The sequence below is a fragment of the Belonocnema kinseyi genome, chromosome 5 (genome assembly GCF_010883055.1).
Source record: "Belonocnema kinseyi isolate 2016_QV_RU_SX_M_011 chromosome 5, B_treatae_v1, whole genome shotgun sequence".
Taxonomy (NCBI): domain Eukaryota; kingdom Metazoa; phylum Arthropoda; class Insecta; order Hymenoptera; family Cynipidae; genus Belonocnema; species Belonocnema kinseyi.
Genome location: NC_046661.1, coordinates 67279508 through 67292317, shown reverse-complemented (window position 1 = coordinate 67292317; position 12810 = coordinate 67279508). Strand labels below are relative to the sequence as shown.

Below are 12810 nucleotides of genomic sequence, written 5' to 3'. Positions count from 1 at the left end.
GGCGCATACTTTGAATAAAATATTTGTTATCATTCTCTTGAAATAAATGTGTTTTTTTCTTGAAAAAATACCGGTTTCATATGTATACACCTGGTAATTTAGCTTATTAAAATTATTATTTCGATTATCCACAGCAACAGTCAAACCCTTCCGCCTAACGTTATGCTTTATTTCGGATTTTAATTTTAAATAGAGTATAAGTTTTTAGAATTTAGAAAACTATTCATTGAAATTGTTGATTAACAATTGCCAACAAATAGTGCCTGCACCAATATTGCTTATTGATTTCGAAAGTCAACAATAATACCTTCCCTTAGAATGGTACTGATATGCGTTGCTATTGATCACCGGAATCTTAATCATGTTTGATCTTTCCCAAAATTTATAGATAGATGCTTCGAAAATGATTAAAGCTTTTCTGTTAATCTACTTTTGGTTTTTGTTAATAATTATAATTTTATTAAACATTTTCAAGTCATTCATTGACTCGATGGTGTCAGGGGAGCATGAATATAAGAGAAGTGGCACGCGATATTATAATTATCACTGTCTCGCTCTCGCGCTCTCTCGCTCCAACGAGGAGTAACGCCGATGATTGTATATGTAGCTAATGGCTAAGGGGGATGAAGGGAAGATCGAGGCCAGGGTATATAAACAAAATAACGCGAAGACATGAGAACTAGCCATCAATAATTAGATTGATCTTCTTATAGGGTATGCCGTAACATTATCTATAAAATTTGCAGAATTCGAACGTTTTTAAAGTGAAATTAAAAAAAAACTTCAATTTTACCACAAAACCAGCTTTATACAATGTATAACCTACCAAAGTTGTATACGCATTCACTTGTTTTGCAGTGTAAAAACCTTTGATATTGAATAAAATATTACACTAAATCCACTATAGTTACTGAGGGCACTGAACTAAAAATTTCACTAAAACCTAAATCTCGAAGAGAATACCGATATAAGCTTTAGATTTTTTTCAATTTTTTCATATTTTGGGTTTTGATATCTCTCGATAATTTTGCTGAATATTCACTCTGCATTTCGAAAAAACAAAAACAATTTTACAAATCTGCGGCAACACATGCAACCTATAGGGGTATACAGAGCTGCAATTCCTTTGATAGCCGCTCAGAGCGCGTGAAGTCACATGTGAGAATGCTCCATTTAAAATCAATAACTGCTATTAATAATAATAATAAAGATATGTATATTTAAAAAATTTTCACTCAAAAAATTAATTAAATCGAATCTAAGAAACAGGTAATTTCCTTAAACAATTTATTGATAAGGTAATATTACGTGGTTATACTTTGTAATTTAAATAGACCCGCGTTCCATCCCCTGTAATTATTATTATTCCTCCTTAGCCCTTACCGTACAGATTTCTTGCTAGCTGAGTTCAATGCCTGAAATGTAGCCGGACTTTAATTCTATCAACCGCCGATATCGTGAACTTCCCCTCACCTGGTGCCTCCACAACTAGTCCCCTGATTGTTTTTGATGTTTGCGCACATGATACCCAGAGATTAAAATCAACACTCACTATTAGTAAAAGGCTTCTGTCAAAAAATATATTGTAGACATATATTTCTGTCTCAGACACAGCACATAAAGTTCACAGCAGTGCGTGTGCGCCATCAACTCTGGAAGGGGTGGAAAACAGGTCTCTGTGTGACACAGAAATATATTTCCGTACACTTTTTTTTGCCACTCGCGAACGGCCTGTAAATTATTATTATAGCCCGATTGCGTACAGAAACCCTAACAAAAAAAATGTGCACGCAAGGAAAAGGGTCTGGGGTCACGTCGCTTCATCGTGCCCAAAATTCAATTTTCTGCCAAAGAACAGATGGAGATGATTTCGCGGAGGAAGAAAAGGGAGTCGATATCACCGAACCGCCTCTCCCTGCACTTCTGGAGGAAGAAGACCTGCAGTAATAAGCCGCTACAGGGTCTTCACCACTAGTTCTCCTGTCATTTACCGGCCGTAGAGAACCTAGTGAAGGTAGTAATGGAGGTTTCAGGGAGTGTGGTTGGTGAAGCAGCCCGCCACGAAGCCATATTGGGAAGATTGCGCTTCCTTCAACTAATGTCGGTTTTAAAACGCAAAGTAGATTTTGCGGTGGCCTAAGTGGTAAGAATTTTTTTGGAATTCGACTTTACGATGTTGAGATGTATGAATAAAATTGAAAATTAACAATCGCTTATATATTATATTAGGTATTTTCACTTCAACAATCAGCTAACTTATCTCCGGTGAAAGCTGATGGGAAACAGTGGAACAAATGCATAAAACAGAACTTTATATCCGTAACATCTTTGTAATTAATAACAATTATTATCATTTTATTATTTCATTAAATTGCCATTAAAAATAAAAACTATTTTCCAAATACAGTTATAAAGAAAAAATCAGTTTTTACGAAGATATTAGCAAAATAGGGCAACAATAGACCGAATCACATGCATTCAGTCCCTTGTGTTCCCCTTAGCAGTCAATGAAGTCAAGTTAGTAGGTGGCTAAAGTGAAAATACCTAATACCTATCTTTAATTTCAGATTTGGGGGAAAATCGACAGTCCATTGAAGAAGAGCTCTGGCAGGACTCCACGTGGAACTACACTCTCCCATATAGGAGATAAATAGCTAACTTATGCACAGTTCAATAATTTAAAAATCTGGGGCTTGCTCTAAATATTAATATTTTTGAACAAAACTTGGTATTCCATCGTTTTAGACTGAAAGACATCGGAAAACATGTGGGCCGCCAACATTTTCGTAATAAATACTTTTTCGACCCCCCGCCCCCTTGATTACATATATGAATTCAACTGTAACTCATTACTATTTGATCGATGTGCCAATTGTGCTACTGCATTTTGTCGATTAAGTAATATTTTCAAGTACATCGTGACACTTCACCTGTATATTACCCTCCTCCAGGGTAAAGTCAGGTATACTTTACCCTCTTATCAATTACCCTGAGCGTCATTACCCTTACCCTAGCTGACTTTACCCCGAATTAATGATTACTTGAAACATTTTTTAACCCCCCCCCCCTCTTTTTCTGTGTTTATTATTATCGAGCAATGTAGTTTTCTCATCATTTTTACAAAACTTTACAATGATTGAGAGATGGAGAACTTATTCCAGTGGAACGGTTCTGTGGGAAACGCAAGAAAAAATGGTGCTGCAAGAATCATATATGACTTGTAGTCGATTCGTTTGCGAGATATAGGATAAGGATAGGCTTACGCATACTTTCACTGAAAACACATGGTTTAAGATGTGTCACTTTTCACCAGCAGCGGACATTTTGATTATGTATAGATTTGTTATTCATTTAAAATTTGAGCAAGCTATACGTGAGAGCGGCATTGTTGATGGTCAGGCAATTTGAAGAGAAACTATGACCGGCAGATTTTTTTCATAGAGAGGTCTGCACAACTACTCTTGATCAACACTTGGAATATAAAGGTAAAATTGGCCATCCATATGAATATCGTTAGGAGATCTGTCCCGATAATCAAAGAGAACAAGCTACGTTAGTTGAATCGAGGAAAAACAGGTTATGTGCATAACACCGTGAATCATTCTAAGGAGTTCGTGGATCACGATATCGGACTCATGGTCAGAACATCGAGTCTTCCTGGTGGTGGATAAGACAATTCCTTCCTTGTGGTGGCTTTTATAGTGCAGTTTGTCGTCTTTTATTTTTTAGTTTTTTTGAGGCAGTTTAGCTACTTGTTTTTAATTAATTTCACCACTATAAACCCTAAGATTTTTGGGACCTTCTTTTAATTTTTCTTGATCATATAACGCAGTTTGACGCCTCTTTTTTGTTGGATTTTGGAACCGTTTTGACCCTTTCTAATTTTCAATATAATTTTAAGGCACCCGTGTGACTTGTCCCCGAAAAAATGTAGGTCACGTAGGTTCCCCTTTTCAACGTTTCATGGGGGCGGTAAGGCCATCCTGCTACTTGTCACAGAAATAATGTCCCTGTGATAGGTAACAGTAATACTTTAAGAAATTTTCAATTTCGAATATCCCGAAAATTGTTACTAATAGGCTAAAAATTAATATAACATGAAAGGTGAATTTTGATGATATCTACTTTTGTCTGAAGTATTTTTCGAAATTTCTTTTATTTATGGCAATAAATGGAAAAACCATGATTTTATACGTTTTCAGATTCGTGCCGTTTTTCACTGTCATATTCGTAATCAGCGCGAAAAATAAATAAGTGTACGTAGTTTAAAAAAATCGGATATCTGACACTTGAGGAACTTTACTCGAAAAAAGAGCAAAATGTATATTTCTCTTCATGCATTTTTGTTGAAGTCTATAATATTTGAAAATGTAATTACTTAGGAAAACTCTGCAAGCGATTATATCTATATTTATCAATTTATATTGTGATACGAGAGTGGGGATTAATGGGCTCCTTATAGCTTGACTCTCTTTCACAAGTCAGTCCGTCGGTCGCACGAGAACGTATTAGATAACAGCGCTCACCGTATTGATGAATATGAATATGAACTGATAATAAGAAAACGTATTACTAATAGCACTATTATAAATAATACTCTTTTTCTCAAAAGAATTTCTTTCCTGCGACGTGAGGTAGATGTCACTAATGTTGATTTAAAAGAGTACTAATACTTATAAAGCAAAAGAAAACGCTTTAATGTGAATTTTTTTGACGATGGGTTTTATTTGATGAAGGACTATATTATAGTATAAAATTCGAATAAGATATGTTTGACGTAGATACAATTTTTTTTTATGTAGAAATATTTTAAAACAACCGAGTGGCAGTTAATTTTGTAGCGGTATTCAAGAAAAAAATAGTTTTGCGATGAACCATGATACTCATGAAGGCGGATGATTGAATTTTTGTTTTCGAAAAAAATGTCTCATTTCTTAAATTAAAAAAGTAGTAAATTAAGATATCTCTTAAGGTGTTATGGAACTAGAGCGTTCACCGGCATTGAAAACGTGGTTTCGAGCCGGTGTACGCTCTAGCTCCATAATGGCTCAAACGATCGTTACCAAATTTTCATGACTTATTGGTGCCATAAGGTGGAGTTAGTGGCAGGGATTATTATTGTCTCATTTTAAGGAAAGCATATAAGTAATTTTTCAATACCCATAGGAATATTCTCGGGATCAGCTACGGATGAATCACCATAATCGATGATTAATTTAAGCAAATGCCTTCATTTCAGAGTAAGCTGGGAATCTATTTTCTTAAATAATTTCCCAACAACCCTCACCTTTTATATGCAAACAAAACTAGTTATGATCTGTCGTTGTTACCGCTTCGTAAAGATGGATTTAAAATGTGCAAAGAACACTTCCGTTCGAATTTTAAACAACATTGCCCAGATGAGTTCACGTGACCAAACTAGTCCCCGGATATGAGCATTTTTTTGGCGTTCACTGTGTCCACACGGATCGAGATATCGTGTTTAAAATTTGACAGATTAAATAAAAAGCACTAAAGAACGTTTGTATACATCAATGTATTTATAGTTTTAAAGAAAGTTTATTTATAAATCGATGAAAAAGGATATTACCATTCGAGTTATAGCACTATGCAGATAATTTTTGGTTTGATGCATTTCGGATTTTTTGATTCGCGTATATTGAGCACTGACAACAGTTTTGGGCTAAATCGTCTAAACCTTAAAAAAATGGATGTAAGGAATAAAATTTGCACATTCGTTGAAAATCAACAAATAAGTATCTGCATACACGTAACCTATAATTATTTTTGGAACATTTTTAGCGATTTCTAGCGGAGAGAAAAAGAAACTTTGACCGTCGATAAAGTCGAGATCACGTGACTGAGTTCATTCATAAAATTTGTGTGTGAAGAATAAAATGATTTTCATTATTTTCGGTCCTCACTACGTCCAAGCGGATTGAGATATCGTGTTCAGGATTTAGGAAGTTATACCGAAAGCACTAAGGAACGTTTATATATATATCAAAATGTTCACAATTACGAAGAAAGTTTTCGAATAAAATACTACAGGAATTAGAAAATAAACTTTTAACGTCGATAAAGTAGATGCCTTGATTTAAAAAAATCGAGAAACATCTTAGAATGTCATACTCGAAAATTCGTCCAAGTGCCATCTTGAGAAATGTGCATCTTCAGAAAATAATTAAAATTTTCTAATGGTTATATATTCTTGTAGATTTTTTGTACTGGTATGAAACAATTCCAAGAATAAAAATAAAATTTCGCCCGGGGGCGAACGACAAGGCGAGTCCGACGCTGAGTCCCGCAGGTTGGTTCACTGTCAACAATAGTTATCAGCTGATCGATTCAACATCAAGAATTATGGAAGTTGGTTGGAGAACTCTGGCGAGTAAATTTTAGCACATTGCTGGTGTTGCTATGTTTCCAATTTGAAATTTATCTTTTATTTTTAGGACCTAAAAAAATCGCTAAAAATGCCCAAAAAATAATGGTAGGTTACGTCTGTGCAGATACTTATTTGTTGATTTGCAACGAAGGTGCAAATTTTATTGCTTATATTAATTTTTTTCAAGGTTTAGACGATTTAGTATAAGATTGGTGTCAGTGCTCAATATGAGCGAATAAAAAAATCTAAAATGCATCAAACCAAAAATGATCTGCAAAGTGCTATAACTCGAATGGTAATATCCTATTCCATCAATTTATAAATAAACTTTCTTTAAAATTACCCATATATTGATGTATACAAACGTTCTTTAGTGCTTTTTATTTTATGTGTCAAAGTTTAAACACGATATCTCAATTCGTGTGGACGCAGTGAACACCAAAAAGAATGTTCATAACCGGGGACTAGTTTGGTCATTTCCTAAACTTGGATGCGAATCTAGCAATTCAGTAAAATTTAGACTTTACATTTCTAGTCTGCACAATTGCATTATCAACATATTTCTTTTTCAATATACCCTTTAAATTAAGTCAATAAGTTACACATTATCAGCGATATCTGACTAATCTCGTGCTGAAAACTCATCACGAAGCAGGCGCTATGTTAAAAGTGTGTAAGAATGCATGATATGTGAGCGTGGCTAGTATGTACGCTGTATTCTTATTAGTGTGTGTCCAAGTGTGTGCCTGCCTACATGCAAGGGTGAAAAACTAGTTAGTATGAGTACTGCCACTCTCTGAGCAGGATCTTTGTCGTAACGTAGTCGATTCCTTAAAGATTAAAACTATGAAAAGTGTTGACTATTAACCGAATGTGTCGCTGTTACGGCGAATGAAACTATTTTTCTTTGAACATCTGGATTTTAATCATAACTAGACCGTTATCTAAACAGATCCTAATCCTGGGACTCATCTCAATAAATTGTTTATGTCATTTCAACCAAGAGCAGATCCGAGCGACATGACATGAGTCATGTTCGATCCCAGGAAGAGAGTCCGGAACTGAAATTTCTTTTTGCCAGTATTACTACACTAGCTGTCCAACAAGACGACCTCCGGCAAGACGACCCGCTCAACATAACGACGGGCGAACGATCAACGAAACGACGGCGGAGGCCGTACCTCTATCCCCTCCACTTTCTTCTCTGCAATGCACACGACCTAATGTTTCACTTAATACATAATTTCACTCTACACCACACACGCTCTCAGCGCAGAATAGTGGGGACGCCTCACGCCGTCGTTTTGCCGGACGATGAAAGTCCCGCGTTCGTCGTCTCATTGGTCGGCTAGTGTACACTTTATTTGGATGTGATAACCCAACCATTCATGCAGTGCGCAATATCATTTATTATCTCATCAATATTAGCTAAAAATTTACCAAGTTTTTCAACCCACCTTCATCTCGCGAGAAGTTATTCATTGAATCGAATGCAGCTAATACTCTCCTATTAACATAACTATATTCATACAGTTATATGACAATTCTAAAACTGCGATGTATCTAATATGGAACAGTTTTATGTACCCTTGAAAGCAATAGGATATCCCGGGGTGTTCTATTTAACCCCATGCATGTCCCGGGTTATTTCAGGGATAAACCGTCGGAATATCCTGCGAGGCGGAAGCTTTCATATCCCCACGGATATATTTTGATCCGAGACAGCGCCTACGCAGTCCCGACTAACGAAAATTATACGTGCGAGATATCCACATTAGGGATATTCGCAAGGTTCGACTCTCGTCCGTTGTGCAATAGAAGAGCCTTGGCTTGGAGGAACAGCCTTGTTGATCACGGTAGCCTCTACTCCAGGTAAGTATTCTTCTCGCCGTCTTGGCTCCTGTCATAAACACTCAACCCTTGATTTCAATTGAAAGAAAGGCAAATCGCTGCTCTCCCTGGCACACTGCAGCCGAACCGCGGCTCAAGGCGGCAAGATTCAAATCTTCAAATAATGAATTAAATCTTTTTGTGTCAAATTTTTTACCCATGAATTATGATTTATCATTTATACCATCATGACTGTTAGACACATAAATATACAAACTTATTTATTAAAGCCACGATAGAATAATTATTTGTTTAACATAATAAATAATAATAAATAACGTGCGATATGATAATTTGATTGAGTTTCCATGAAAGTTTGGATTAAGTCAGTATTTTTCCTCAGTAATGGCTATTTTCAATTTTTTTAGATTATGTATTGAAGAAGATTCACAACTTTTTCACAACTTTAGGTTATTTTAATCATTTGCACCGGAAATAGTTATTTTCAATAAAAAATCATAAGACTTCAAAGAAGTTAAAAAATTGTTGTACAATTCGAGGTAAAAGTAACGGTTTTTACTGAAAATGTTGATGAGGATTTCAAAAAAGATTAAAATTTTTAGGACATTTTAAGGTTATGTTAACATAAATGGTCATTTATGTGATTGATTGATAAAATTGGTTTTCTTAATTTTAAAAAGTTAATAAAAGTTAAAAGTTAAAAGTTAATAAAAGTTGATAGCTAATCAGCCGACTATGTTTAGATGATAATTGGACTAGATAGATCCAGAGAAGCCAGGAATCAGAACGACATTAAGGGTATTTTTCGATATTTGACCAATTTTTCTTGAACTTAAAAAATACTTAGGTTAAAACTAACCTAAGTGCGGAAAAGTATATAAAATATTGGAGGCAAAATGTCAAAATTGCGTTACGTCAAAACTCCATTATTTCTCGGTATTTACATTTTTTTAATTTTATTGTTCTTTCTTACTTTTTTCAAGGTAGTTTTCAGCCAAATTATTATGAATGTGTTGAAATAAATGTAAAATATTGAAAAATTCCCCAAAATGTCTTTCGGATACGTCAAATTATAAATTTAAATATTTTTATACAACTTCCCATGAGGCAAAACATTGGCGAACGTCTTTACGACATCTTTACGATGTTCCGATGACGACGTGTGTCCGTATCGTAAACTTATCTTTAAATATTTGTAACATACTTTAATGAGAGAGATAATACTCAGTTACTTAAAACTCAGTGCACATTCTCTTAATGTGTTTCAATATATTATTCTATGATCTTCGATAAAAAAAAATATTCTCGCTTATATTAATAGAATTTCATTTTTAAAAAACGTATTAATACTTTCATGAATGTTTATCTGTTTTCTGATAAAAATATTAATATTTTCCAATTATAATCACAAAACTGAGTTGCTTCTTTTTAAATAAGTTTTATTCAGAAAAGACAACACTGTAGTACAATTCTTTCTTCCCGTTATTAGTTATGAAACTAGCTATTTTATTATTTTATTTAAGGAATTTAACCCTTTAAGGTCCCCTTACCTTGGCATAACGTTGAGGTCCTCATGGGGTCTTTGAAGACCCCAGTCGTATTTTTTTATTGCGTAGAAGCTTTTTAATATTTTAGTGTGAAATTTTGTTGGGCATTTCCTTTAGTGTCTTGTTACAAGATAATTTTACTTGTTAAATGATTTTAAAAAATTTTAAGTAATTGAAAAAAAAATCTGAAGAAGAACGAACTTCGTAAATTTCAATATAACGTGTCAGGGCACTAACGACCCCATAAGGACCTTGAAGGATGAATGTAATAGTTTTCCACAGAACGTCGAAGTAACACTCGGACAGCACAATAAAGATAATAAAGTAAATAATAATAATAATAATAATAATAATAATAATAATATAGGGGGTACGGGCGTTGTAGATGTCAAAAAATGGTGTGTGTCACCAAAACGTTAGATCAAACTGAAGTGGATGATGAGGTATCTAATATTTGTATAAGAAAGGATGTTCTGTATCCAGAGACGGAAGGATTCGTCATTGCGATACAGGACAAGGTTGTCAGCACCAGGAATGATCGCAAACACGTTTTACATCAAGACGTGGTTGACCGGTGTCGATTATGTGGAGATTCCAACAAATCCATCCAGCACATTATTGATGGCTGTCGCGTAATGGCTCAGAGAGAATATACGCACTGACATAATGATGTAGCGGGCATCATACATCAACAACTTGCCCTAAACCTAGGACTCTTAAAAGAATGGATGCCTTTCTATAGATCCATTCCAATGCCCGTTTACAAAGCTAAGATTACATCTTTTATCGGAATGTTACTATTCAAATGGATCATTATATCCCGACCAATCGACCTGACATCGTGATGCGAGAAAAAAAAGGTGGAAGAGTCTACATCATCGACATTGCTTGTCCGCTTCACCGAAATTTGCAGTCAACCTGCGCATCGAAGATCCACAAGTATAGCGAGTTAAGGCATGAAGTAAAGACCATATGGAGGTATGTGAACCATGCATCCATCCATCTCATTGTGATTTCGCCTACGGGCAATGTGCACGCAAGATAAACTGAACATCTCGATCATTTAGGAGGTAGTAGGGTATTGGCAGCAGCTCAGACGGCGGTTTTTTTAATCGCCTGTCGCATTGTAAGAAACTTTCTTGACAATCAGGAAGTGACCGACTAAAAACCCGTGGAGTACCAAATGGTAGCTGGAGGTTTCAAGCATCGTATTACATTAGTTCACCCGAGTGAAAGTTTAATATAATAAAATAATATATTATATATATACACACACACAGACACACACACATATATATATATATATATATATATATATATGTATGTATAATATTAATAATATGAGCACCAAGGGTGCTCATATTATGACATAGTTCTAGAACAAACGTGGAACAAATGTGACAGAACGTCTATGATTGGTCAGTTCGAGAACAATTACGTAACAAGTGTCCTGGAGCAGTTATTAATGTTTGTTTCTAATTCGTTCTAGCACACCCTTCTAACAGGGTTCTAGAACTTAAATATATCACTAGTAGGGCACAGTTCTACAAGAAACTTAAAACAAATATTATAGAACGTCTGTGATCAGTTTGTTCTAGAACAATTCCATAGCAACTGTTACAGAATAGCGTTGCCACATAGTTTGAAAACAGTTCTGTCACAATTTTGCCACAGTGTTCTAGAACACTGTTACCTTTTTGTTCTAGAACAGTTCTGTCACCATCTTGTAACAACTTTTATAGGGCACAGCGCCGAAGAAAGGGGGCTTACTCTAGAAAAATCGAAATTAAGGTTTTTGCTCATTTCGATAGTTTTTCAGCTGCTTGTTTTAATGAAACCATTGAAGAAAATATTCAAGCGTTATTATTGCTAATAATTGAGTTGTGAGGTACCCGATAAATCGGGATATGACTCGTGAGCTTGAGATTCCGTAAAACACCTCCCACAACCCCATCTATGTCTCATCTATACCCCTTCTGTGAGCCGCGTCTACGACCTATCTCTTTCCGTGAGAATGTAGTGTAAAGTGGAGACGGAAGATTTCGTGAGTCTTCCCTCTCTACTAAAAGTCTGGGCGCACGTCACATATATCTAAAAAAAATCAACGTCGAAGGGTCTAGTTTAATGAAAACAGGTGCTATGTTAGTGATTCAGGACAGCTGCAATTGTATACTTGGATATAGCTTTGACTGCTTCATGATCCTCAGCTAATTTCTTTTGTAATTATAGCACTTGAATTGATCCTGAAATAATATTCTCGGTGCGCGGCTTTTTCCGCTTATTCATAAATACAAAGGTATTGTTCGTAATGCTTGAATATGTTTCCAGAAATCGTGACTTCATACCAAATTATTAAATGCATTGAGGATGCGGCGTTATTTGAACAACGGAAGCCTTGGTTGCGTCATTGTGTGGTTGACATTGACCTGGCTCTACATTCTCTCTATATCATCGTCCATCTCTGCTGGTAACTTTAATTTTTATTTGTAAATAGTATTAAAGTTTGCCAAAAATGCATTCAACATTTACTACCTTCGTTAAAATACTAAATATTTAGTTATAATGAATAACATTAAAAAGTTCTGTATAAAATTCAGGAATGGAAGTTTCTGATGCCTCTCATGAAGGTTTACATTGTCATTGTACCTCTTCTCTAATGTTTTATACACCCTCTACCCACTTTCTTCGTGATGGGAGGGGGCGTACAGCTTAAGGTGGGTTTTGAACCATCCGAAAAAACGGCTTTATGTACTTTAAGAAACTCTTTATTTAGAGATACCGGTCTCAAAATTCTCCGGAGATAAAGAAATTGGTCGGCTAGTGTTCACTGTATAGGTAGCCGAGACTGTTCCACAGTGTGAGGCGGGAATCGAACTCGCAAGCCGATAGAGTGAGTCGAAAGCATAAGAATTAGCTCCCACGACCATGGTCCCACTTTTTAAAAATTATACTGTGATTGATATTAATATAATATACATTATATGAATATGTAAAAGCTTTCAGCATATAATATATTTACAGTGT

The 12810-nt window shown here is 35.3% G+C and overlaps 2 protein-coding genes and 1 further gene across 2 annotated transcripts in view; 2 read left to right on the top strand and 1 right to left on the bottom strand.

Moving 5' to 3' along the window:
• Positions 1-2654, top strand: part of LOC117173695 — a 25814-nt gene extending 23160 nt beyond the window's left edge. Inside the window, exon 3 of the mRNA XM_033362337.1 lies at positions 2568-2654. Within this exon, the coding sequence (XP_033218228.1) occupies positions 2568-2654 (87 nt within the window). The remainder of the gene's footprint in view (positions 1-2567) is intronic.
• A 5450-nt stretch (positions 2655-8104) lies between these two features.
• LOC117173995 lies at positions 8105-8268 on the bottom strand.
• A 3850-nt stretch (positions 8269-12118) lies between these two features.
• The window catches only part of LOC117173234 (cysteine-rich motor neuron 1 protein), a 175931-nt gene continuing 175239 nt past the window's right edge, over positions 12119-12810 (top strand). The window contains exon 1 of the mRNA XM_033361696.1: positions 12119-12253. Coding sequence (XP_033217587.1) covers positions 12154-12253 — 100 coding nt within the window. The 5' untranslated portion in view covers positions 12119-12153. The remainder of the gene's footprint in view (positions 12254-12810) is intronic.